The sequence below is a fragment of the Lagenorhynchus albirostris genome, chromosome 7 (genome assembly GCF_949774975.1).
Source record: "Lagenorhynchus albirostris chromosome 7, mLagAlb1.1, whole genome shotgun sequence".
NCBI lineage: Eukaryota > Metazoa > Chordata > Mammalia > Artiodactyla > Delphinidae > Lagenorhynchus > Lagenorhynchus albirostris.
In genome coordinates, this window is record NC_083101.1 from 102,062,388 (window position 1) to 102,089,945 (window position 27,558).

General features: G+C 42.8%; 1 protein-coding gene across 8 annotated transcripts in view; it reads left to right on the forward strand.

Moving 5' to 3' along the window:
- Window positions 1–262: 262 nt before the first annotated feature.
- Window positions 263–27,558, forward strand: part of LOC132523872 (dedicator of cytokinesis protein 5-like) — a 112,745-nt gene continuing 85,449 nt past the window's right edge. For 6 of the 8 annotated variants that reach the window (XR_009541680.1, XR_009541681.1, XR_009541678.1 and 3 more), the window contains exons 1-11: window positions 263–400; window positions 1,829–1,910; window positions 5,414–5,543; window positions 8,101–8,173; window positions 11,849–11,991; window positions 14,734–14,859; window positions 19,317–19,441; window positions 21,272–21,370; window positions 22,892–22,964; window positions 25,241–25,344; window positions 26,286–26,469. Coding sequence is in view for 4 of the 8 variants with exons in the window: in XM_060155687.1 (XP_060011670.1) it covers window positions 363–400; window positions 1,829–1,910; window positions 5,414–5,543; window positions 8,101–8,173; window positions 11,849–11,991; window positions 14,734–14,859; window positions 19,317–19,441; window positions 21,272–21,370; window positions 22,892–22,964; window positions 25,241–25,344; window positions 26,286–26,469 (1,177 nt within the window). In the remaining 4 variants the exon portion in view is untranslated. Of the gene's footprint in view, window positions 401–1,828; window positions 1,911–5,413; window positions 5,544–8,100; window positions 8,174–11,848; window positions 11,992–14,733; window positions 14,860–19,316; window positions 19,442–21,271; window positions 21,371–22,891; window positions 22,965–25,240; window positions 25,345–26,189; window positions 26,470–27,558 lie in introns of those variants that run through there. The other 2 variants (XM_060155690.1, XM_060155689.1) reach the window with 2 other exon arrangements.

Genomic DNA, 27,558 nt, shown 5'->3' on the forward strand with positions numbered 1-27,558 from the left:
TAGACATCATTTATTGAATTACTTGGGTTCAAGGCGCTTCACAGGACCGCCTTGATCATCTAAATAATAATGGTTCTATTTTTCTCACTTGATCACTTCTCCAGTTACACACACTTTCTTCTCAGTAAGTGCTTCTCTCGGATGGTCATTATATTTGGCTCCCATTTGCAGGCCAGAGTCTTTGCTAGCGTTTCCCACTTGCTGAAACCAAGATGCTTTTCTATCTTGTCCTCTGTGTTCAGTCAATCCTGCAGAATCTGGACTTGCGGGGCCAGTCCATCTTCAGTGCCGTGCATACCTACGGCCTCTATGTGAACTTCAAGAACTTTGTCTGCAACATTGGGGAAGACGCAGAGTTGTTCATGGCCCTCTACGACCCGGACCAGTCCACGTTCATCAGGTAGTAGAGACCCAGGTCATCTTCCGTCAACCTTGCAAAACTACCCAGCCTTCACCTATCTCCTCCCTGAGGATTTCTTTGCTGGGTTTGAGAGGGGAAGACGGAGAAGAGGGGGAGGATTTCTAGGCAGTAGAAAATAAAACCCTTTGGGTCGCTAAGCCATTCTGAATAGCTGCTTAAACAGTGCAGTAGTAACAGTTTGTGTACTCCCTGGGTCTTAGAAATCACAGAAAACTCATCCGAACATGGTGACAGGAACAGAGAATTCAAAGGAGCATAAGAGAGGGGTGAGGGAGGGATGACTCGGCAGAGCACTGAGAATTTTAGAGCAGTGAAACTATCCTTTCTGATACTGTCATGGTGACTGTGTGTCATGACACATTTTTCCAAACCCATAGACTGTCCAACACTAAGAGTGACCCCTAATGTAAACTGTAGACTCGGGGTCATAATGACCTCTCAGTGTAGGTTCAATGATTATAACAATGATTGTACCATTCTGCGGGGGGTAGTTGATAAAGGGGTGGGGGCTGGGCATGGAGGGGGGCCTAGGGGAAATCTGTACCTTTGGCTCAACTTTGCTGTGAACCCAATACTGCTATAAATTAAAGACTTTAGCTTTGTTCAACCCTACAGTCATGCTGCCGCTGAGCAGCTAAGAAAACAGGCTTATTCTTGAGAAGATGGCTAAAAGTAATTACTGACAAATTATTTATTAGTTTTTAAAATAAATTTTTAAAATAATTTTTGGCTGCGTTGGGTCTTCGTTGCTGTGCACGGGTTTTCTCTAGTTGTGGCGAGTGGGAGCTACTCTTTGTTGCGGTGTGCGGGCTTCTCATTGCGGTGGCTTCACATGGGCTTCATTAGTTGTGGCTCGCGGGCTCTAGAGCGGAGGCTCAGTAGCTGTGGCACACGGGCTTAGTTGCTCCGCGGCATGTGGGATCTTCCTGGATCAGTGCTCGAACCCGTGTCCCCTGCATTGGCAGGCGGATTCTTAACCACTGCGCCACCAGGGAAGCCCCAAAATTGTTTGTATCTAAAAAAGAAAGCTTATTGCGGTGTGGTGCTGTGGATTCCCGGGGATGGACTTGGAATGATTCTTATAATATTATATTCCTGACTCAGCAAAACTGAAACTTTCATACAAAGAATTTGAGATGGAACACAGACCCCAGATAGAATCTGGTAGAATCTACCGTGTCTGTGCCCGTCTTGAGCAGTGCTTGTCATGGGGCCGTACTGGGTGTACCTCAGAGAGCCAGGCTACAGCCAGGAGACCAGAGGCCGGTCATTGGTGTGGTCTCAGACCTGCCTGGTGAACTTTACTGGCTCTTCTGGGCCACCTTTCGACCCTATTCAGTCTATACTGAGAGCGGCTTCCTCCCCATTTAGGTGCTCATTGAGATTTTTTTTTTTCCCCTTCATCAGTGAAAACTACCTAATTCGCTGGGGCAGCAATGGAATGCCCAAGGAGATCGAGAAGCTTAATAACCTTCAAGCGGTCTTTACTGTAAGTCCTACCTATGTTTAACCCTTTCCTTTGTTTGAGATCTTCACAGGTGCACGTGACAGGTATATGGAAAATTTAAAAACGGACACATGAAAATAACAATCAGCATGATCTCTCTAGCAGGACTGACCCACTCATTTATTCACCATATATTTATTGAGCACCTGTCAGAGGCCAGGCACTTGAGATACATCAGTGAACACATCTGATAACATCCTGGTTCTCAAGGAGCTTTCTGTCCTAATGGGGAAGTCAGTAATAAACAGTAATCAGATAGATGAGGATTTTGTATAGAATGTTAGAGGTCGTGAGTGCCTTGGGGGGATTGGGAGTTTCTGGGCTGGGGGAGGGTTGCTGTCTTAAACAGTGGGTGAGGGCAGACCTTTCAGCAAGAACTTCCAGTTGATGAGGGGGTGAGCTGTGCAGATAAAGGGGGGGACCTTCCAGAGCCACGTTACAGTCGGGGCAAAGACCGGGCTAGACTTTTGTGTTGGCTTCTATGTTAATGGACTTTTCCCTCTCTGTCTCCACTTCGCGGAGGCAGGAGGTGCTGCTGTAAATGGATCGAGAGCCAGGAATGCCCTGGGCTGGAGCCCGGGGCCTGGTGACTCTCCTTTTCGTGGGCTAGGAACTTCCTTGGGATTCTCTCCCCTGTTTTGGACATCAGTGCTTGCAATGCCCTGGGGCTGCTGCCACCTGCTCTGAGCAGCCTTGGTGGGCAGGTTTTCCAGCTCCCATTAAGCCTAAAAGAGATACTGGCTTCCTTTTCTCCCTTTTTCCCTTAAGCCACACCCATATTTTGTCTGCTTTTTCTCTTACCACTCTTACAGTCAGGAAAACAGAGTCGAAGGTAAAGCACCAAAGGAAGTGATAGGAAGGCGCATTGGTCCCTGCTTCCTTCCTTCCTTCATTCCTGCCTTCCTTCTTTCATTCCTTCCTTCCTTCCTTCCTGCCTTCCTTCCTTCCTTCCTGCCTTCCTTCCTTCCTTCCTTCCTGCCTTCCTTCCTTCCTTCCTTCCTGCCTTCCTGCCTTCCTTCCTGCCTTCCTTCCTGTCTTCCTTCCTTCCTGCCTTCCTGCCTGCCTTCCTGCCTTCCTTCCTTCCTGCCTTCCTGCATTCCTTCCTTCCTGCCTTCCTTCCTTCCTTCCTTCCTTCCTTCCTGCCTCCCTTCCTTCCTGCCTCCCTTCCTGCCTGCCTTCCTTCCTGCCTTCCTTCCTTCCTGCCTTCCTTCCTTCCTTCCTTCCTGCCTTCCTTCCATCCTTCCCTCCTGCCTTCTTTCCTTCCTGCCTTCCTTCCTTCCTTCCTGCCTTCCTTCCTTCCTGCCTTCCTGCCTTCTTTCCTTCCTTCCTTCCTGCCTGCCTTCCTTCCTGCCTGCCTTCCTTCCTTCCTGCCTTCCTTCCTTCCTGCCTTCCTTCCTGCCTGCCTTCCTGCCTTCCTTCCTTCCTGCCTTCCTGCCTTCCTGCCTGCCTTCCTTCCTGTCTTCCTTCCTGCCTGCCTTCCTGCCTTCCTTCCTTCCTGCCTTCCTGCATTCCTTCCTTCCTTCCTGCCTTCCTTCCTTCCTTCCTTCCTTCCTTCCTGCCTCCCTTCCTTCCTGCCTTCCTTCCTGCCTGCCTTCCTTCCTGCCTTCCTTCCATCCTTCCTTCCTGCCTTCCTTCCATCCTTCCCTCCTGCCTTCTTTCCTTCCTGCCTGCCTTCCTTCCTTCCTTCCTGCCTTCCTGCCTTCTTTCCTTCCTTCCTTCCTGCCTGCCTGCCTTCCTTCCTGCCTCCCTTCCTTCCTGCCTTCCTTCCTTCCTGCCTTCCTGCCTTCCTGCCTTCCTTCCTTTCTTCCTTCCTTCCTTCCTTCCTGCCTTCTTTCCTTCCTGCCTGCCTTCCTTCCTTCCTTCCTGCCTTCCTTCCTTCCTGCCTTCCTGCCTTCTTTCCTTCCTTCCTTCCTGCCTGCCTGCCTTCCTTCCTGCCTCCCTTCCTTCCTGCCTTCCTTCCTTCCTGCCTTCCTTCCTTCCTTCCTGCCTTCCTTCCTTCCTGCCTTCCTTCCTGCCTGCCTTCCTGCCTTCCTTCCTTCCTGCCTTTCTTCCTTCCTGCCTGCCTGCCTTCATTTCTGCTTATTATTGTTCATTCCATCTATTAACCTCCTACCCCTATGACGAAAGTGGTGTATTACTATCCCTGCACTGACCATCCACATCTTCATCACCTAGTAAACATCGACAAAAAAGAGCTTAGAACTCTTCCCAAAACCCCTCCCCAACACGCAGAGTATTTCCTCAATTCTGAGATATGTGAGGGTTTTTTTCCCTGAAATTAAAAGGCGTTTATCAGTCAATGCGTACATTATTTTAAAAAAAAACAACAACAACACATTAAAAAGGTGTTGTTGAATCATTGGTCCATCTTCTAATCAATACCGTTTCAGAATAGCTGCAATTCACCCCCTCCTCTCCTCCCCCCACCAGTTAGGCCCCTCCTATATGCAAATTTCATGTCCAACTTTTTCAGTGAAATAAAATGTGGTGACCGATTCTTTGGTCATTGAATATTCTACAGAAACTTCATTTATACATGATTGTATATTATTAAATAATATCAGTGTGCCCCAGTTTATGTAACCAGTCACTTAAAGTCTTTATCTTTCTATTAATAGAAACTTCACAAAACCTAGAGTAGAAATGCAAGGTGAATATCGTCATCGGTATATATTCCTATCTTGGAGACCTGAGTTAATCTGATTATAGGGGATAGATATGGATCGATTGTTTAAAAAGTAATTCTTGATTCAGTAAAGAGGCCTTGCATAGCCGTTTAATGAAAAGAATTTGAGATGCAGTTAAATCATTTCTGATATTAAAGCAAATGAGATATGTGAGCTCTTTTGTGGATTTACTCACCCATCCTTAGGAATACAAACAAGCATAGAGCATGAGCCCCAAAAAGACAGATTTCATCTACACATTTCTCATTAGTCAACACACACCCAGAAGCTCTCGATGGAAATCTCTCATAAAACAGATGAATAATTACAGATAGCAATGCATGTAAACTTCTGTGTGATAGTTGCCTCACAGGATTATTTGGAAGGTGAGATGAAATATCACCAGCACGTGTAGATCCCCAGTAAATGTCAATGTCTAGTAAGTTTTAATTTCGTTTGACACTGAAACGCGTCTGGTGCTCAGATATGCCCTGGCCAGGATATAAAGTAACAATGACAAGGGACCCCATTTTTACACACCCTGCGTAAACTGGAGACTTGAGATTGAATCCAATCTGATTTATAAATTTGAAGTAGGAGCTGGGGAATTTTTTAAAATTCTTTTTTTGAATACAGTCATTTTTCTCTGATGCTATGATAGTTCTTGGGTGGATGGGGGAAGAGAGGAGTCCTTCTGATATTTCAGCATTAGGAAGTATGCTCTGAACGGTGTTTTATTGTAGAGTGAAAAGAAAAGAGAAATGAATATGACAGGGTGATGTAGGGTGACCTCCTTTTCTGTTCTCTCTGCCCCTGTAGGACCTCAGTAGCACAGACCTCATCCGGCCCCGCATCAGCCTCGTGTGCCAAATTGTCCGGGTTGGCCACATGGAGCTGAAGGAGGGCAAAAAGCACACATGTGGACTCCGAAGACCCTTTGGAGTAGCAGGTACAGAAAGAACCTGAGATGGATGTAAGACGGTACGGCCACTGGGAAAACAGTATGGTGGGGCCTCAAAAAATTAGATTAGGATCCAGCAATCTCACTTCTGTGTCCCCAAACGGATTAAAAGCAGGGTGTCAAAGAGATGTTATCACACTCATGTTTACCACAGCGTTGTTCACAATAGCCAAAGCAGCCCAGCTGTCTGTCGACGGATGAAGGGATAGGCAAAATGGTCTTTCCATACAGTGGAATGTCATTCAGCCTTAAGCAGCCCGTGTCCCCTGCATTGGCAGGCGGATTCTCAACCACTGCGTCGCCAGGGAAGTCCAATGTGAATGTTTTTAATGCGACTTCGAGCTGTACATTTAAAAATGTTCAAAGTGGCAAATTTCATGTTAGGTATATTTTTCCACAATAAAGAGAAAATTAAAAGAAATACAGAGAAGAGGGAGGAAGGAGAGAGGAGACTCAGAGACAGTGCAAGGTGAATTTGGTTGTTAGGGCTAGTATCAGGCACACCGCGTTTACTGCCTGAAACTGCCAGGTAGCTTTTTGTGGGTTCTGTGTCCTCACCTAGATGCCCCTCCTTTGTTTCTCCCTCACTGCCCAGCACTGTGTCTTGTACACAGCAGGGCCCTCTCAGTAAAGCCTCCGTGTGACTGTTGTAATTTTCCCTGACTGCGGCTGCGTATTGATTTTAATTGAATAAAATTCTCCTGGGAAAGTGGTTTGTATGTCTAGGAAATTGGCTCTTCCAAGGCAACATTGCTTTCAAAGAGCGTCCTTGGCTTAAATCAAACTCCATAACCTTCCAGGAGGCCCTCCATTTTCCTCTGTAGTTTGTTAAATGGAGGAAATATATTTTTGGTATTGCACCGACACTTTGGTCCCTAAGTAGTTTTGAAAGCCATCAATTCTGCCCCTGGAACGAGGGCCCAGAAACTGCACGTCTTCAGGGTTGACCTGTGCGTTACGTGGCTGGTGAGGCAGCCTTTGTACCCCAGGAGGCTGTGTGCCTCGTGCATCCCTTGAACGGCCTTGCACTGCACCTGCTCTCAAGGTTGGCCAGGCTCTGTCTAGAGGGGACAGCACTACTTCCTGATAGTGAATTGAAATAAAAGCCCAGAAAAGGCAAGGAACCCTGGCCCAGGACTGCTTAGCCATCTGTACGGCAGTCTATTCTTTCATAAAAGATTTCAGGAATATTCAAGGTCGTTGTCTTTCAAACTGGTCCATAGAAATTCAAACGTCAAGCTCAAGGCTTTTATTTGCTCTTCCATTTCAGGGTGTATGTGTGTTCATTCAGGGCGTGGAGATTCATTTATTTTGAGCCTTGACGCCAAGCCCCAGAAGTTAGGAGTAACTAGATGATGTCATTCACAAATGAACTGCCTATTTGGGGGTTCAAATACAAATTCTCCAGTGTGTGTGTGCACGCGCACACGTGTGTGTGTGTGTGTGCGCGCGCGCGTGCGTGCATGCAATGTTTTCAGGGGTCTGTTAAGGGCTGATACCAAGTTGATGTCATGCCCTGCTTTCTACAGCTTCCTTTCACTACCTTTATTCATTCCCAAGCCTTCTGCACTATATGTTCGGGTTGATTTGAGAAAGCATTTCCTCCCTTGTCTTTCGTTTTTCTAATGATTATTGTCTCATATCTCAGTATTGCTTTTAATCGCCAAACGGATTACCTGTGGTGTGGATCGCTAGTGTGTGTTTTATGGCTAGATTGTAATTTATTAACCGAGGAATGGCTTCTTGCCATGGCCCCTGCCTAACCTCAGCAGCTGTAGAGTGAATGGCCCACTTATTAGTTCTCTAGGCAGCAGGCATAGTTAGGTTAAATGGTTTGGCCCTGTAATCACTGGGTTCATACCCTGGCTTTACCACTTAAACTTCTGACCTAGGGAAAATTACCTACCTTTCCTGTAGTCAGTCTCCTCATCTCTTAAAGTAGGGCTAATATTAATATTTGTATAAATAAGATAATCTATGCAGTAGGGTTACAACAGCGCTTCCTTAATAGCTCTTACCGGGCATCAAAGACCAAATCACTATATGGTCTTCTAGTCTGTGCTGTTGGTGCCCTGGCTGCCCTTCATTTATGTGGAAACCAGGTGAGAAAATGTCAAATCAGAGGGACGGTGGACCACTGCAAGTCCTGAGTTTCTCTTCCAGGTCTTTATTCTACGGACACTCCTGCCAAAAAAAAAAAAGAGTGTTCTCTGGGTCTTGGAACGCAGGCTTACTAAAAAGGGTCAGTGTCACGTGACTCAAGAATTCACCAACTTGGTCTAGTAGAATGTTTTAAAGGAGGTCGTCTGCAGGGTTGATCCAAGAATACCCAAGCCCCTGCCTGAGCCCCTGATGAACTGATCTCCTGCTAGGCTGGGGACACCGGGAGTCATCATTGGCAAAGAAATAAAAGCAACGTCCCTGCTCGCTCTCGCTCTCTTTCTTCCTCCAGGGGTCTGTGTTTGCTGATACTGTAATTTTCCATAGTTCCTCACTGAGGCCTGAAGCAGTTGGTTTCTTTAATTAAGTTTTGTCTTTTTCCTAGTGATGGATATTACCGATATCATACATGGGAAGGTGGATGATGAAGAAAAGCAACATTTTATTCCCTTTCAGCAGTAAGTACTGTGGCATTATCCCAGGTGACTTGAGACCTGGATTAGGCCTTTGGATGGTGTGTTAGAACCAGGTGCTAGGAACCTTTTGCCCAGTTAGAAAAGGAAAAGCTCTTAAGCGGGAAGATTGTCAGAGCGGAGCTGACAGAAGACTATGCAAAGTCCTTCATGTGGCACTCCATTAAGAGGGTAACTGAACGTTCCTGATTCTACAGAAATGACCAAAGGAACATAAGGGGCAAACCTACCAGATTATGGTGCCACTTAAATGCCAGAAATGCCAACGTTTATCTGTACTTTGTCCTATGGAACAGGTATCACAGAGGACGAGGAATTGAGTAGAATAGCGCAGGGCTTCTCAGACTGTAACCTGCACCTGAATCACCTGGGATCTTGTTAGGATGCAAAACACGATCTGGTGGGTCTGGAGTCTGCATCTGACAAGCTTCTAGGTGATGCTGCTACTGCAGGTCTGGGGATCACACTTTGAGTAACAAAGGTTTAGGAGATGCGAGAGTGAAGGGTAGACTAATCCTTGTTTTCCTGCAAGCGGAGGGAAGCCAGCCTGGGAATGCATGGAAGCTTTCCCCCGCAGAGCTGCACTCAGCTCCCCATACTGAGTCTCAGGAGCTGGAGCCCTGGGTGGGCCACTGGGGGACGTTGGAGAGCTACTCTCTATCCCCGTAACGCTGAAGGAGCGTACGTGTGAACATCATGACTGGCTCATACTCCAGCAAGCATGCACCACTGACCTCACACAGGTGGCTGGGACGTTGCTGGATCTGACTCCTAACAGGGCAGTCGTGTCAGTGAGAAGAATTGATTGTCTCGGCCACCACAACAGATCAATATGACAAACCGAGAATTCCAGAAACCAGCCCAAGGATATTTGAGTTAATATGTGATTTTATTAGTAATAAGTAATATGGTTATATATATTTTTTAATTATTTTAAAATAATTTAAAATCAGTGGAGAAAGATAAACTCTGCAAAAGATAGTGTTCGAGAAAATTAGCTAACCATTTAAGAAACATAAGTTAGATCCTCATCTCCCACCTTATACCACTGTAAATTCCAGATGGTAACATATGTAAGTGTAAGAGCCAAAAATCTTAAAGTACTCTAGGAAAACAAAAGCTTTATACGATGTGATGTGTGGGAGGCCTTTCTGAATCAGACACCAAAGATTCGCCTAAAGAAGAAAAATTGATAGGTTTCGCCACACAGAAATTTTAGACAACTTATACACAGAAAAAGTTTAATAAAATCTTTGCAATGTCTATGAAAAAGAATAACTATTTCTAAATTATAAGGAATTAATACAAGTTCATAAGGAAGTCAGAAGGAAACATACACATGCAAAGAAATGGCCTATGAATTCATTGAGAATCAATGAAAGGCAAATGAAACAATGAGGTTTAGTTTTGGGGTTGACGAAGTTTTAAAAATATATGATATCCAGCGTTCAGTGGGTATAAAGACTACTTATAAGAATATAAATTGTTACAATGCATTAAAAACCTTAAAATTTAGAAATTTCAAAGAATATTCACCATAATTAACAGTGATTATTTCTGTTGGTGTAACTCTAGGTGATTTTGCCCCCTTTTGGTTTAACTGCTTACTATTCTTTTTACAAGAAATAGGTATTATATGTAATTTAATTTAAAATCTAAAAATCCTTATCTTTCATTTTAAAGTCCAGCACTTTTGGATAAGTTTCTAAATATAATAGTATAAATAGTTTGTGCTAAGTAGTACTTCCCTTCTCATCCAGAAGCTGCTATTAATAATTTTTAAAATATGTGCTTATCTAGCATCCTACCACCTATACACTGACCCTCCAAGAAGATGGTGAAGTAAATATTTTATGTAGCTTAGTGCTAGTGTGAATTACGACACAACTTTCAAATTCATGAATGCTGCTCCCAGTGTAAATACGTATATTTAAGTATATTAAATAAGTGTGATATATTAAATTAATATGTATAATATATTAAAATATATAATTTTATATTAATGCATTCAATTAAATGATTTCATATATTAAACCAACTATATTACAATATCTTATGTAAATATAATAAATATTAAATAAAATACATAGCATAAATGTGAATATATAAATACATAAAATATAAATATACTTGTGATAAATATAAATAATTTTCATATCCATGAATGTTGTTTCTATTATATATACATATATTATAATTATGTCCTATGTATATATGTATAATATATGTATATTTTATATGTATATGTGTACTAGGAGCAGCATTCATGGATGTGGGAGTTATATGAAATATTATATAATAATATTATATATGTTTCAATATATATGAATTATCGGGGCAGCATTCATGGATATGAAATTTATTCTACTCCATACAGATAATATTATGAATGTATATAAAATAGGAACCACATTATGGATGTGAGTTATCTCAAATGTGTGTCTCTGTATTTGTCTCACTTTCTGAGGTGGGTTTCTTCTTTGGTTATGTGCCTTCCCGCTTACTTTCTGAACCAGCTCTTACCTAAGCAGCCGTGCTGAAACAGTGAGCTTTCAGACTGTCTCCACCGTATAATAATACAAGCTTTGAGTCTCCAAGGAGCCCAGCCCTAATTTGATTACCGCTCACTGTGTGGCCAACAGCCACTGTGCAGCTTTCACGATGCACATCACAGCCTCTGGCATTGAACTCCTAAGATTTATGGCAAATGCTCTCGTAACTTACCTCGAAAGCTTTGTATTATATTGGGAGAGTTTTATGCGTGTATCCTGCTAGTCTAAGAGGGAGTCATTTGAAAACAACTCAGACTGTCGCAATCCCACTTTTCAGGAACATATTGCAGAATGCTTCCCCCCTATTGTCAGGGTACAGGTCTGAACCCTGCAGAGAAAGCTGGCCTGTGTGTCGTGGGCAAGAGAAGGAAACCACAGCAGAGAAGACTGGCCGCCCTTGTCCCGCACCTGGCTGATATGTAGTTATTGATAGCGCTTGTGCTTTCCATAGAATGGGGGCTGTGTTTGGCTCTTTGATCCCCCTGTACGAGCCTCAGCCTGATGTGATCTTTAAAGTGGCTCTTGTTTGCTGGTGGCTGTGCCACTGCAACCCTAAACATAGTTCTTCATCATGTGGGGTTCTACAAACACCGTCCCGAAGCCGCTGCCTACATACCGCTCTTGTACATTGAGTCTTGTCACTAGATGTGGGCCTTCCAGGCATGTGATCCTGGCCCATTTCCTTACAGATGAGGAAACTGAGGCCCAGAGGGGGGACTCTAGCAGAACTCACTTGGCAAGTAGAGCCAGGACCTGGAGGCTGGGTCTTACTGCCCCTTCCTCCGTCCATCTACCATTCCATTCCCGCAGCCTCTCCCACCTTTTAAAGTGCATCAAGCATCGCCCCTGGTTTTAGTTGTTAACATTTGACCATCGGATTTGTTTGTTCTTGGGGTTTATTTTTCCCCTCACTCCCCCAAGTCATTTCAAGATGAATTCAGTGTCTAAGATAGGCCCCCGGTGGGAAAATAAAGATGGAAAGTATCCTATAGTTAGGTTCCTCTACTGTTTATATTTCCAACTGACGCGCATGGGACCCACGACTATCTGAGGCTGTGCTGCAGAGACTTACTCTTTTTTCCTTACCAATCATTTCTGACTTTCCCAGAATTGCCATGGAAACCTATATCCGGCAGAGGCAGCTAATCATGTCGCCCCTGATAACATCTCATGTGATTGGGGAGAATGAGCCACTCACTTCAGTCTTGAATAAAGTGATAGCAGCCAAGGAAGTGAATCACAAAGGACAAGGTACACAGCCCTATGTACTGAGCTGGGAGGGGACTCTAGCAGGGGTGGAGGGGTGGTGCTCAGAGCTGAGTCCTTGGACTCTGGCCCTTTCACTATCTTTCTCTGATATAAAACAGACCCTGCTGGGGACTGCCCACCTCAGTTTCCGTCTAAAGGCAGTTAAGACTTAAGAGAGTTGGATCACAGCTGTATTTTGTAAATTCTATAGAACAGATTCTCATCCCATGAGTCTTTCCTCACTTTTGTCTGACCTGTAATCCCCGTGTTGTTTCCACAGGTCAAGGCACAAAGAAAAAGTTTTTTTTTTAAATTTTTTAAAATTAATTTTTATTGGAAATTAAAAACTAAAAAAATTAACTTTTATAGTTGCTTCACAACGTTGTGTTAGTTTCTGCTCTATAGCAAAGTGAATCAGTTATACGTATACATAGATCCCTTTTTTGGATTTCCTTCCCATTTAGGTCACCGCAGAGCATTGAGTACAGTCCCTTGTGCTATACAGTAGGTTCTCATTAGTTAAGAAAAAGAGTTTTGAGGATAATTATGTTCCACTCTCTGAATATGTTTCTCCCAATACGTTTCCTAAAATTGAGAGGAAGGAGACCAAAGTAATGCAAATGAATATGTATTAATATAAACTAATGGGCTACCTAGCACAACATTTTTAGTTGTTTTTAGTACCTCCATATATCATTTTGTTGACATAGTTTTAACTCAGAGGAGTTCTGCTTATTGAAACTGCATTTTTAACTCAAATAATAAGGGAAAATAGTTTAAAATCTGAAATTCAAATGGTGATGATTTGGGGATAATTTTGAAGATTGAGTCAATTTTTTTTTTTTTTTTTTTACCACCCGGTAATCGTCTTCTGAAGTGGAAGCAATTAGGAAACATTTTCAGGATATTTAATTTGCCATGTGTTCACAGTTATCCTGAGTAGTAAATACATGTGAGAAATCATAGAATCCGAAAATAAATAACTAAATGTATTTCTGTTGTTTTGGAACTCCTGACCTAAGGATATAATTTGTCAAAGTGGAAAACCCTTACACTAAATAGATTGCTAAGTATGTACAATTTTTTTTAACAAAACTGAAAAAAGAATACCATTCCTTCTCCTCCTTCTTAGCAATACACTTTTCAAATATTTTCATGCTCTTCATAAATATTTTTGTGGCTGCGTAATATTCCATTGCTTGGATTTTTTTTTTTTTTGAGCATGGAATTCCTAGGTAAGCACTTAAATGCTTTCTATTTTGTTACCATTATAAATTTAAATAACTCTGCTGTGACTATCTTTATATATGAATCTTTTTCCATATTTAGGACTTCCTCCCCAAGAAAATTCCCAGAAGTAGGATTTCTGGGCCAAATGATAGGAATGAGCTTAAACCTGGAGATGTACATATTTCCAGAATACTTCCCATAGGTTTCTTCCTGTGGGCACTAATTACCATATGCCCACTTTGCAAACTGATGTTTAAAAATCTTTACCTGTTTGAAAGGTGAAAAGTAGACCACCGTAGTATTTTAAAAAACTACGTGACAGTGAACTGTCTGGCCTTCATATGTATTGATATTTAGGAGTTTTCTAAAGTTTTCCTTCCTTTCTAAAGTTTTTGTGAACTCTTTGTGTAATGAAGATAACAATTTGTCTTACTTAGGACACATACTTTTCAGTTTCTGGTTTGCCAAATATTTATAAACTTTTTGTACTTCTTTGTGAATTGTATATTCATGTTCTGTTTATTTGTGAGGATCTGAATGTTCTTCTAATGAGTATGAATTTCTAATTTCTTATAAGTATTTCACCATGCCTTTTATAGGCATATGTAGTATATGGTTTATGAAGTATACCTTTTACTTTTTATGTATATCAAAATTTCAGTTTGTATAGATAATTCTTTTGCTTTTGTGATTTCTTCATTTGTTTCTCTACTTAGAAAAATGGTTCATACTCAGAGATTTGATAGTGATACACTTATTTTTTCCTTCAATTTCCTGTCTTTTTATCTGTTCACTTTTCTGTTATATTAGGAATTTATTTTAGTGAAAATTTGTCGTGAGAGGTTAGATTGATTCTAAGTAGCTAGAAAATTATCCCAGCACGTTTATAGAACTGTTCCATTTTTCATGATTTGTTATGTCTCTTTTGCTGTATGGCTAATTGCTGTATATAATAGTGCTTGATTTCATTGTTTCCATTGATTTATGTATCTTTTCTACTAATATCACTCATTACTATAACTTTACAGTATTTTGATATCTGAGAGGGGCTATCTTTATTTTGTTTCCCCCAAAGTAAACATCCATTCACATTTCTGTCAAATTCTCAAAGAAATCTTACTGTGATTTTTTTTTTTTTTTTTTGCGGTATGCGGGCCTCTCACTGTTATGGCCTCTCCCGTTGCAGAGCACAAGCTCCGGTTGCGCAGGCTCAGCGGCCATGGCTCACGGGCCCGGCCGCTCCGCGGCACGTGGGATCCTCCCAGCCCGGGGCACGAACCCGTGTCCCCTGCATCGGCAGGCGGACCCTCAGCCACTGTGCCACCAGGGAAGCCCCCTTACTGTGATTTTGTTGGGAGTATCATTAAAATTCTAAGTTAACTAGGGGAGAATTTACATCTTTATAATAATGTGTTTTTGTATCAATACCACACATATATTTTTCTCAGCGTTTGTGTGTGTTTATTATATGGATCATAACAAAGAGCTAAAAGTTTATCTTTTCTTTCTTTAAAGGACTTTGGGTGTCCTTGAAGCTCCTGCCGGGGGACCTCACACAGGTTCAGAAAAACTTTTCACACTTGGTGGATAGATCCACAGCAATCGCCCGGAAAATGGGCTTTCCTGAAATAATCCTTCCAGGTAAAACACTTTGCTTGATTCACCTGTGCTGCGTCCTCTAGGACTTTGTTCCATGCAGCCATCCCTTCTAATGGGACTCTTGAGGCAACATGGATCCATAAGATTTCGTTATTTGCATTCAGGGATATCGAGACGGTGGGAGATGGAGACGGTGGGAGATCGAGACGGGGTTGCAGTATCTTAGAAAACTACCCAGTGTGCAAGCCCAAGAGAATGCTTTTAAATGTACTCAGAAATTTCTCTTTGCTCTCTCTTTATGTTCTGCACAAGCCCCTCTGAAATACTTCCTAGACCATCCATTGAGTACCGCTAAATAGCACAGCTTCTCTGTCCCGAGAATAATTTGCTTCATCTGCTCGTACCTCTTCTCATGATGACATCACCGGCACCGTGAGCTCCTTGCTAGGAAATTCCAGCGATGTGCCCACTCAGCTCAGACTCAGCTGGACCTTCTGCTCCAGTGGCTTAAGCTCCAACTATGTTCTCGGCTCTCCCCATACTTGTGGTGACAAGAACGTAAACATTTTGCAGTTTCCTACTTTAGTTTCATCTTTTTTTGCCACTGTTTGTTGATAATCTGCATAGGTGTTCTTGTGAATTCACTGATTTAACCCATTTACTTTCTTTTTTTTTTAAATAAGTTTATTTTATTTACTTATTTTTGGCTGTGTTGGGTCTTCGTTGCTGCGCGAGGGCTTTCTCTAGTTGCTGCCAGCGAGGGCTACTCTTCGTTGTGGTGCGCGGGCTTCTCATTGCGGTGGCTACTCTTGCTGCAGAGTATGGGCTCTAGAGTGCAGGCTCAGTAGTTGTGGCGCACAGGCTTAGTTGCTCCGCAGCATGTGGGCTCTTCCAGGACCAGGGATCGAACCCGTGTCCCTTGCATTGGCAGGTGGATTCCTAACCACTGTGCCACCGGGGAAGTCCCCATTTACTTTCTTGATTGTTATAGTGGTAAAAGGAAATCATCCCCTCGAGGGACCTTATATATGTGTATTATATAAAATATATGTGTTATAACTATTAAAATATAATTATGTTGTATATTTGATAGATAGGAAGAAAGAATATATGAATAAACAATCTTTGGCATGTTAGAAAAATTCTCAAAAACCAAGCCGTTTATTGCATAAAAATTCAGGTTCTTTTAAACTAATACAAGATCTTGTTTCTCCTTTGGGAAATTAAGGAGCAGTAATAATTTGATGCCTCACACATTTCTGTACATGGTGGGTGTTAAAAGTATATTTGTGGAATGAATGAAAGGGTTCTAAAATTGAGATTAGCATTTTCTTCTTTTCTCATGAAAAGTAGTTTTTCATCTGCCTACTTCATCCCTTCCAGGGCCATTTCACCCTAATACCTATTCATCAACATTCTAGGAAAATGTTTTGTCTTCTTGTTGTTTATAAAAATAAGTATTGATACTCTTCCTATAACTGAAGGCAGTTTTATTGCTACAGCAAGACCGAAATCTGAAAAACGAAAATAGAGAAGCTTATCTTTTGGACAAAGTGCATTTATCTTGGAAATCTGGCTTGGAAAGATTCTTTCTATTCAGTAGTATTGGTTCATAAACTTCCAGGGCTATTAACAGACTTTAAAAATCATCTCGAATGATGGTTCCCAAATACGCTAGTCTTTGGGTCAGCCAATCAGGATCACCTGGGAAATATGAAGATACCGATTCCCAGATTTTTCCAGAGACTCTGATGCAGTTTGTATGACCGGGACTCTGCGGGGGATTCTGGTAATCGGCCAGGTTTGAGGAATATAAGATCTGGGCTCACATCCCTCAGCTGGGCTCCCTCTCATCATCATTGAAACAGGCTGCAGATTCATCTTAAACTTCTCCCTCTCCTGCACTTTCTCCTATAGCTAAATTCTTGGATGAGATTATATACTCTGTTTCCTCACCTGCCAGTCTCCCTCTATCCTGTCTGGAATGGCTGTCACTAGTCACCAAAGATTACAGTGTCACCAAGTCCGCTGGATATTTTTAGCGTAATGGTCGCCTCGGGCCAGTATGTGACCGGGTTGACCACTCCCTCCGTGAAATGTTCCCTCTCGCTGTCTGTGATCCCACACACTCCTCTTTTTCTCCATCCCCCTGAGGCCTCTCCCAGGAATCCTTTGCTGCCTGAGCATCTTCGACCTCACCTTTAAATGTTGGAGCTCCTCGGTCTTTGGTCCTTATGCCCTGTCTTAGTTTGCTTGAGCTACCATAACAAAATACTCCGGGCCGTGTGGCTTAAATGGCGGAAGTTTGTTTTCTCACAGTTCCGGACGCCGGAAGTCCAAGATCAATGTATCTGTAGGGTTGTTTCTTCTGAATCCTCTCTCCTTGGTTTGCAGGTGGCCCCCTTCTCACTGTGACCTCCCACCATCACCCCTCAGTCTGCGTGTCTGTGTCCCAATCTTTTCTTATAAGGACACGAGTCATATTGGGTTAGGACCCGCCATATGACCTCATTTGACTTTATTCACCTCTTTAACATATGAATTTGGGGGGAGGGGCGCAATTCAATCTGTAACAGGACCCTTTCCTTCTCCCCTCTGTTCCCTCCCTTGGTGGATCTCTTCCACTTACTTTGCTTCTGTGTGTTAGTTGCCTCCAAATCCAGATCTCTAGGCCCAAGACCCTTCCTTTAAACTCCACAACCATCCATCCAGCTGCTTCCTGCCTCAGGACTTGAGTGGGTCCTCTTCCCATTGGATCACTCTTCTCCTTGTTTATTTCTTACTCAAAATCCACATTTGGAACTTGTCATCCTGGGCATCTAGACCTGACTCTTCTGTTGTGTTTTATCTAAGAGAACAGCCCCTCATCCATCCAGCTGCACAAACATGAAGCCTGAGGATCACCCTTGACACTCCTTTCCTTTACATCTCACACAAAATTAATGGAGGAGACCTGCCAATTTTCCCTTTCAAAGGCCTCTCAATGCCACCCTCTTCTCTCCATCCTGTTACTGCTACCCAACTTGTAGCTACTGTCATCAATTCCCTGGACAAGTGCCAGAGCTTCCTAACTGGTTCTCCTGTTTCTGCTCTTTCTGCCTCATTCTCCACACTATAGCATGAATGATCTTGTATAAATGCCTATCTGATTTCGTCCCACTCCCTCCTTGCTGAAAACATGACTTCTGTTTATATTTAGGATGAAGGTATAAGTTCTTCACTTGGCCTGCAGGCCTCAGGGAGACTTGTCTTATGTCTGTCTCTAGCCTCATCTCACCACAGCTTTCCCCTCACTTGAAGACTTCCATCATATATCTACTGCCTCCGGGCCTTTGTACATGCTATTCTCTCTCCCTCTTCCAATATCAGCTCAAAGGAGAGATTCCCACACCTTCCAAACAAGGTTGGGACTTAGTGTGATGCTTTCACCGAGCCTGGCCTTTCCCTTCTTTTGTAATGATGCATTTCATCAGGTGATTGTCTGAGAATGCTTCTCTTGCCCACCAGACTTACAGCTGCATGAGAGCAAGGCTGGTGCATGGCTTACCGTCGTTTCCCAAACACCTAGCACAGTGCTTGGTACAGAGTAGATGCTCAGTCCATTTTTTAAGTGAGTAAATCAATATTATTTCATTTTATTGTACCATAATTTATTCAGCTGTTTCTGTGCTTGGAAATTGAGGATGATTCCAAGTTTTCACATTCACAAACAATATCACAGTGAATATCCCTATGGATAAATCATTGCTCATGTTTTCTTATTGCAATATAGTTAAGGTATAATCTTAGGTAAGTTTCATGTGTACAACAGTGATTCACAATTTTTACAGGTTATATTCCATTTATAGTTAGTATAAAATATTGGCTATAGTCCCTGTGCTATACAATATATCCTTGTAGCTTATTTTATACATAGTTGTTTGTACCTCTTCCTCCCCTACCCCTATCTTGCCCCTCCCCTCTTGCCTCTGCCCACTGGTAACCACTAGCTTTTCTCTATATCTGTGAGGCTGTGTCTTTTTTATTATATTCACTAGTTTGTTTTAATTTTTAGATTCCACATACAAGTGATATGCAGTATTTGTCTCTCTCTGTCTGGCTTATTTCACCAATACCCTCCAAGTCCATCCATGTTGGTGCAAATGGCAAAATTTTATTCTTTTTTCGGGCTGAGTAGTATTCCATTGTGTGTGTGTGTGTGTGTGTGTGTGTGTGTGTGTGTGTGTGTGTGTGTGTGTGTGTGTACACACACCACATCTTCTTTATCCATTCATCTGCTGATAGACACTAAACTGTACTCCAGACACTGTGATATATATAGAGAGGTAGAATGAGGTAAGCTACAGGGAACAATACACATAGAAACTTCTGCTGTATGAATAGTTTATTACCAAGTCAGAACATTTTATATTTTACTTATAATTTGCATCTTATTACATCCTGAAATTTAAAAATGACTCCACACAGCACCACTCACAGGCTGGGTTGTCATGTTGCAGGAGATGTTCGGAATGATATTTACGTCACCCTGATCCATGGGGAGTTTGACAAAGGGAAAAAGAAGACACCGAAGAACGTGGAGGTGACCATGTCTGTGTTTGATGAGGAGGGCAGGCTCTTGGAGGTACGTGGTGTCCCCAGCAGTCCCGCCGCCGTCACACGCTCCTTTACAACAACAGGACTTGGCGCGTGATGTAAATCGTTCTCCACTGTAGAGCACATTTGGTGTTTCACAAGGAAAGAATAGGAAGCCTGTTAAAGTTTGTGATTAGCAGTCACCAATTGTAGTAATAAATTCATGTAGGCTCTTGTTTTCATGATTTCTCCTGTGCTGAGGAAGACCTTAAGCCACCAGGGATTTCAGGTACACACGCCCTCCCCCTGGGTGGGCTAAACCAGCGGAGATGCGCCTGTTAGAGCTGTTACACCAGAAGGGCTCTTGGTTCGAGGTCAACTGCCACGCTCTTTAGTTTTGGGAATCGGGAAACTGCAGCCCAGAAAGGAGAAGCTGTTTTCTCAGGGAAGCCCAGGACTTAGTGGTGGCACTGGGAACGGACACAGGTGTCCTGCCTTCCTCCAACAGAAGTGACTCTTCATTCTGACATCAAGGAGAAGGAGAGGCAGGGGGAGGCTTTCATTGTCCCAGCTGACATCTGGCTCCTCTTGTATGAGGCATACTTACCTGCTTCGGAATGCACCCCATTCACTGAGTCCCTCACAGCGGGGCCACAGCCGAGTACACAACCCCTGCACTTCCCCATGGATATGATCATCTTCCAAGGAATCAGTTGACTAAGTTGTCTTCTGCATTGAGGGATAAGCAGAATGCTGTGGGCCACGGTACGGGAGTGATTTCTTTGTGCTGTTGAGAGAGTCCTTTGGCCCCAGGAGTTCAAGTACACATCTTCACGGCTCTGCTAACTAGCTTGGAAGGGCCCCCATGGAGGCCTGATGCTACTGAAGTAAGTGGTTCATTTCTAGGAAGAGACACAACCCTAAGTTCTAGTGAACATGCCACACCTACACCAGGTCCTTAAAGCAGAGCATAGACAGGACCTCACACAGCAGTGTGTCTGCACACATGCTGGAGCTCCCGGTCACCCTCTCGAGGCCTCTGTTCCCTGAGAGAGGAAAGAAAGAAAGAAAGAAAGGACAGTGTATGGCTGGGATGGAAGAGAGAAGAAAAGTTCCAGCAAAGAGGAATGTTAAGCTTGTGCTGGGTGCCTTAGCTACTACACATTGAGACACTTGGACCCTCAAAGTGCTAGAAACTCGTTCTTTTTTTTTTAATTATTTTTTTTATTGAAGTGTAGTTGATTTACAATGTTGTGTTAGTTTCAGGCATACAACAAAGTGGTTCCGTTATCCATCCATGCATCTATCTATCTATCTATATTATTTTTTAGATTCTTCTCCCATATATGTCATTAAAAGATATTGAGTAGAGTTCCCTGTGCTATACAGTAGGTCCTTGTTGTGTATCTATTTTATATATAGTAGTGTGTGTATGTCAATGCCAACTTCCTAATTATCCCTCCCCGCTACCTTTCTCCTTTGGTAACCATAAGTTTGTTTTCTATGTCTGTGAGTCTTTCTGTTTTGTAAATAGAAATGTTTTGTACATTTGTATCATTTTCTTTAAGATTCCACATACAAGTGATATCATATGATATTTGTCTTTCTCTGTCTGACTTACTTCACTTAGTATGGTAATCTCTAGGTCCATCCATGTTGCTACAGATGGCATTATTTCATTCTTTTTTTATAGCTGAGTAGTGTTCCATTGTGTATATATATACACCATATTTTCTTGGAAACTCATTCTCACTCTACTGTTCACCCCCAGATGTAATCAGCTTATGTATGCCAGTGTAAGGCATGTGCTGGCCATGTGGAATACCCTTAGTGTTCTAGATATTACTACCCCCTCCTAATTTTTTCTTTCCATCTGAAGAAAGCAATTCATCCTGGTGCTGGATACGAAGGCATTTCCGAGTACAAATCAGTGGTCTATTACCAAGTCAAGCAGCCCTGTTGGTATGAGACTGTCAAGGTGAGAATGTGTCATCAGTAACCCCTATCATATATGAAACCTCGTTTAGCTTCCTTTCTTCTTTTTACCCACAAATCGCTCCTCCTTTATCCTGAAGTTTTAGATAGGTTGCCTGTGGTGTGCAATCAGAAATGAATTGATCATCGTAGCTCTGCAGAAGCTCATTTCTCTTTCGTAAACTTCAGAAACCTTAAGTAACATTCTCGTTCGTAAACGTGTTGAAATTGGAAGAGAGAAACTTGATGTTGTAATGATGTAAGAGGCTGCCAAGATGGTCCAGAACCAACTGGAAATTTTCACACTGTGCAAGCAGTTTCCTAACATTTCTTTCCTTCTTGGCCTCTAATCAAGTTAGCTGGGCTTCTTTTCAGTTTAAATATGTGTCTTACAAATTCCAAAGTGCTCTCGAGATCAGTCCGCTCGCGTGAGCCTCACAGTAGCTCTGCGACAAACGGTCCGAGTTGCAGCAGCCCATTTTCTGATGACGTAACTGACACTCAGAGAAGTGAAGTGACCAAGTTCCTCTAGCTGCTCGTGTCGGAGCCTAAACTGGATTCCACTTCTTCTGAGCCCCAGACTCCATCAACTCTTTCCTTTTTTGTTGTTCTGGTTTTTTACTGAAGTACAGTTGATTTACAATGTTGTGTTAATTTCTGCTGTATAGCAAAGCGATTCAGTTATACATATATATACATTCTTTTTTATATTCTTTTCCATTATGGTTGTTACTTCAGGATATTGAATATAGTTCCCTGTGCTATACAGTAGGACCTTGTTCTTAATCCACATCGGCTTTTTCTGATTGTCAAGGTTTTATGAGCTCTACGTAGAAAACTTAAAAAAAAAAAAAGTTGCACTAATATCTTAATTCCGAAGTAACCATTTTCCACAATTTTATATACTTCATAGGTTTTGGATCACGCCATTCAGACAAATTTATATTGTGCCTTTTCAAACTCTCTTGAGGCATTAAAAAGCCTTCAGAAGTGTATTTTTAGATAGTTGCATAATATTCCATTTTATAATCATGCCATAATTTATTTAACTATTTGCTACAAATTCTCTGCTCTGTACATTGCTCCATGCCTCTGTTTCCCCATCTCTTCTGTATATGTAAGCAGCAAAAAAAAAAAAAAAAAAAGCTTCCTTGTCCCCAGTATTTTATCTTTTCCTTCTGTCATAGGCCCTAACTATTAACATATCCATGTACACCTTGCAGTCTTGCACACAGACCTGAAAGTACTGATCTCTTCCCCCTGAAGTATCTCCTGCTTCCCACTTGAGAAAGCACTAGAAATTTGGAATATCTCCGTTTTCAGAATCTATGATGAACAGCCAAGATGATCTTCTCTTGAGATTCTTTGGGTTTTGAAAAAGAGCTAAATCTCCTTCGAACGAAACCCTACACCAAATCTAACTCTCTAGGAATTACTCCTGTGATTGGATACTAAAATGTGCCTCATTTTATAAAACGAACTGTGAGTGCAGGGGACTGTATTGATATTCCTTATCATTGTGCAGGTATCCATTGCTATAGAAGAAGTTGCTCGCTGCCATATAAGATTTACCTTCCGACACCGGTCATCTCAGGAATGTGAGTATTAGGAGGTCGACGACACGTTTCAATCAAAACAGTGTTTACTCTTGCTTGACAGTGCTTTTGTGGGTCTGTAGAATGAGATACTTGGCATCTTTATTTCAAGATTCAGTGAAGCTAAGGAAATCTTAAAATGAATTTTTCTAGGCTTCCAAGATCTGTGTTTATGATTGTATATCAGAATTTCCCTGAAATGTGCTCTATGAATGCTAAGGTTCTACAGTGCTAATAGATGCTGTCTGACAAAAAGAGTTTCCCAGTTGAATAGGGATAGAAAGTGCTTGTATATTATGTCTCCCTCTTAGACATTCACCATGTATGTTGCCACATTGCTGAGAAATCCTGAAGCAAGAGAACTGTTCAATCTGTTATTTCCCAAATTATTTTTTTTCATGAAAGAACTGTTTCAAGTCTCAGATCACAGTTCATAAGTTGACTTTCCTAAGGTGTGAACAGAGGAGAATATTGATTATTTTCAGATTGATCCTAACATTTCTGGAAGTGTTGTTCTCATTCAGCACTGCATAAAAATGCAGTCCTTCCTTCCAAACTGAATTTTTTGAATGCCATCTACCTACCAGACTGCAGGCCAGGCCCTGGGTAGATGACAGCAAATAGGACACAGTCACTGCTCTGAAAAGTCTCTGTGGGCTAGTTAGGAAGATGAGCAAGAAAACAGGTGATGAAGTTCAGATCAACGTGATACGTGTTACAGCAACGACCATCAAGGAGTAAGCACAGCACCTAACCCTGCCTGGGGATTTATGCGTAAGGTTTCCTACATCCTAGCTGAGACTTGAAGGTGAGCAGAAGTTAGCCCAGTGAAGGGTGCTGGTGGAGAAATGTGTTTGAAAAGCAAAGTGAGCTCGGTAGGGCTAAAGTGGGAGCCATCATGATATTAGATTGAACCATCTGAAATTGCCATTTTTGTAGGTCAGTATCAGATCGTCAAGTATCAGCAGATAGTCAATTATCAGCAATTTCGTACAGTTCTCCATCATACTAAGCTAGCATTCATCAAGCTCTTAGTTTGTACCAGACACTATGCGAAGCTCTATTTATACACCATCTTGTTTAGTATCTACAGTAATCAGTAAGACCCATACACATTTTAATCCACATTTATATGTAAAGAAACTGAGGCACAGAGATGTTAGGTATGTGCCCAAGGTCACAGGGCTAGTAAGTTCCTGGATTGACCTGTCAGTGGTCTGATTCCAGGCAGGCTAGAGCCAGATCGTGAAAGATGAAGGTTCTTTTGAACTCTGTTATGGAGGAGCCATTAAAGAATGCTGTGTGGGTGGTGTTGGTGGTCGTGATTTCATATATATTTATAACAGCGTTAGTCACGGTACCCCCAAATTGGCCGTCAACAGGAGAACAGATGAACAAACTGTAGTATGATCCTGTGCTCAGCCAATCTGGGTAACACGAGTCACAGCAGACCTCAGAGGTGTGCCTGTGGTGAGAACAGGCCACGAGTCACCCCAGCCGTAGACATTTAAGCAGGGGACATGGTGAGCTCAGAGGCTAACACCTGAAGACCAGGAGAGAGGCCCTTGGCTTCCTCAGGAGGCTGGACCCTCCTCCCCCAAATGCCACCGGACACACATATCCGCTTCTCCTGGCACCAGGGCTACTATCTTGGAAAGAAGAGAGGAACAGAAATCTTAGATGGCATCACAAACCTTGGAAGATAATAAACAAAATACTTATGGAGTCTGTCTTAGAACAGCAGTAGGGAGATAGGTCATGGGAAGGTTTTGGAGCAGGGCAGTTGACTTGGTTAGATTTGATTTTGGAGATCCCCAAAGGGTGGAGAAGAGCTGGAGACAGAGAGATCTGTTATGAAGATCTTGTGGGAATACAGGGAAGAGGTGAGGGTGGCCTGGCCTCAGGTGGGAACAGCAGGGATGGAGAGAAAAGGCACAGCCTCCAGAGGCGCTCAGGACGCAGAGCTGCCACGGGGGTGGGGTCAGCGTCAACACCCACAGTTCTGATCTGGGTGACCGAGGCGATACTGATGTCATTCATTCACAAATATAGGAAAAGGAGCATACTTGGGGGCACCAGAAGATTTCAGTTAGGGAACTGTTTCCTTCAAGGGGTCTGTGACGTGGACAGTACGTATGGCTTATTGGGGCTCGCTCAACTGTGTTGGTTATAGCACGATTGAACACCAAACCCCAGAGCAAAATGTGCCGTCAGCTCTCATAGCCATCAGCCCCCGGTATCTCCCTGCCCTGCTCAGACACGTATTCCTGTCTTTTCAGCCAGAGATAAATCGGAGCGAGCCTTCGGGGTGGCCTTCGTGAAGCTGATGAACCCGGACGGCACCACCCTGCAGGACGGGAGGCATGATCTGGTGCTTTATAAGGTGGTCCTAAAGAAGGAGCCTCAGAAAGTGACTAAGGACATAGTTACTCTCCCTGAAATTGGTTCTGCAAGCTCCTTTCAGACTTATGTGTACAAATATCAGAAACGTCTCTCGGGCTGTACATGTTTGCCCCTTCAAGTCTAGAACCCCGGAGGACTGTGGTCACACCAGCTGCATGGTCTCCCATCCCTTTAGTCTTTTAAGGGATGGTCCCTCCCTGTTGTGCAAATGGCGTCCGTGGAGGTGAACAGTCAAGGGCTGTTCTTCTGCTCTTTGCATCAGCCTGTATGGAGCGTTGATAGTTGCACTGTTGGGCTGGGTTAGAGTGTGGTGGATGTGGTAGGATGTGGTTTTCATATCAGCGCAAGCCAGGCACCATTTCTCCGTTCTGTGGCCTCCTTTCCTCTCCTATCAGCTGTGTCCTTATTCTTCCCTCTAACTGCTGCAGAGCTATCGCTTCCACTGAGATTTTAGAGCAGAAAGCAGATGTTGGGAAGATCTCATTTGTCCAACAGTATCCAGGAGGCTTTTCACACGGTTGGTAGCTTTTTTGAGATGAATCCACTTGAGATGTACTTCCCTTAGCAGCTCCTGAGCTCAAAAATAGTGTTGGAAGCCATGGCAAGCTATTTCTTCTCAAAGGACCCAGTGAAGTATCATTGTGACCATTTACATGTTCAAGAAAGTGAAATCCAACCTTATTCTTTATGTATTTACTTAGAGCAGAGACTAGAATGTTGACTTCTCGTTCATAACTTATTCTGTTTTCATTCAATGTTGAAATTATTTCTGGACTCAAACTCTGGGACAGTATCCCAGTATCTCGGAGTTGGAAGGGATCTAATTTGATAAAATACACTGCGCTCATGATAGATACTATTTCATTTGTACATACGAGATTTTGTCCACCACTTGGTGTCCCTAACATGCTTCCTTTGCAGGGTGACAACAAGAAAATGGAAGATGCTAAATTCTACCTGACCCTGCCTGGAACCAAAGTGGAGATGGAAGAAAAGGAGCTCCAGGCATCCAAAACCCCAGGCAACTTTACGCCAAACAAGGATAGCACAAAAGATAGCTTTCAGATCGCCACCCTCATCTGCTCCACAAAGCTCACTCAGAACGGTAGGTGTGCTGACCTGGTGACACCAGAATGAGTTTTCTCTTTGGTCCTCCTAGGCTTCTTTGTTAGACTCAGGGGACTGGACGCTGTGGGGCTGTGTCTTCTGAGGTAGGGTCCTGGGCTATCTGGATTCTTCTCTCTGCTCTTCACGTGATGTTTTCTGGGTAGGACTGATTAGATAGCTAAAGCTCTTCCTGAGGCTTCTTTGTCTATCTTTCCACTAGAATGAAAAGTATTTCAGTGGTTTTTAAATAGGGTAAAATCTATAAATGTATTCATTAACAGAGGCTGTGAATTTCGAAAGTCTTACGTTTCCTTCCTTCAAGGCAGCAAAGAACTCTAATACTGTGCTCTGTATGATGTATATAACAAGAAATGTTGGTAGTAAGGGTAGGATACTGGCAGAGGAACATCAGTCTCCTGTCCAAGCAGGTATGGCAAAGAGCAGGGAGGGTCCCCCATATAGATTCCTCTTTCTCGATTTTTTTTCCCCAAGCAGTCAGATTTTCCATAACATCAGCTGAAGAGTTCAAATGAGACTTCATTTTGTCCCCTCACAAAATCTGATAGCAATTTTCACTTCTCTTGTGTATATCATGACATTTGATAGCCAATAACAGCTTCTTATTCATTTAACCTATGTCATTTGTAAGGAGTCCTGCTGAATAATAGTGATCCAGGAAATAGCTGCTTCGGGAACTTGCTTTAGAAATTCTTTGTCCCCTGTGCTATGTGGAGGATCAGTCCCTTGGACCTCTGAGAAGATTTGGGGGCTCTGCCTTAGGGAAGTGATAAGGTAGACAAAACAGCTGAGATACAAGGTCCACTCAACGATCACATAGCATGTGGATGATCTTTAGAACGGGTCAGTATTGTTTATCTTGATGAATCTGGGTTGCGTAGAGAATATGGATAGGATTTCAACTTGGACAACTGATTAGACTCAACAGAGTGAGGTTCAGAGCTGTTACACATGGGAAAGTAAGTAAAACTAAGCCAGAGAAAAGACAAAACTATGGAGACATGAAAAGATCTGTGGTTACAAAGGGCTCGGGGAGAGAGGGAGGGGTGAATAGGCAGAGCACGGGGGA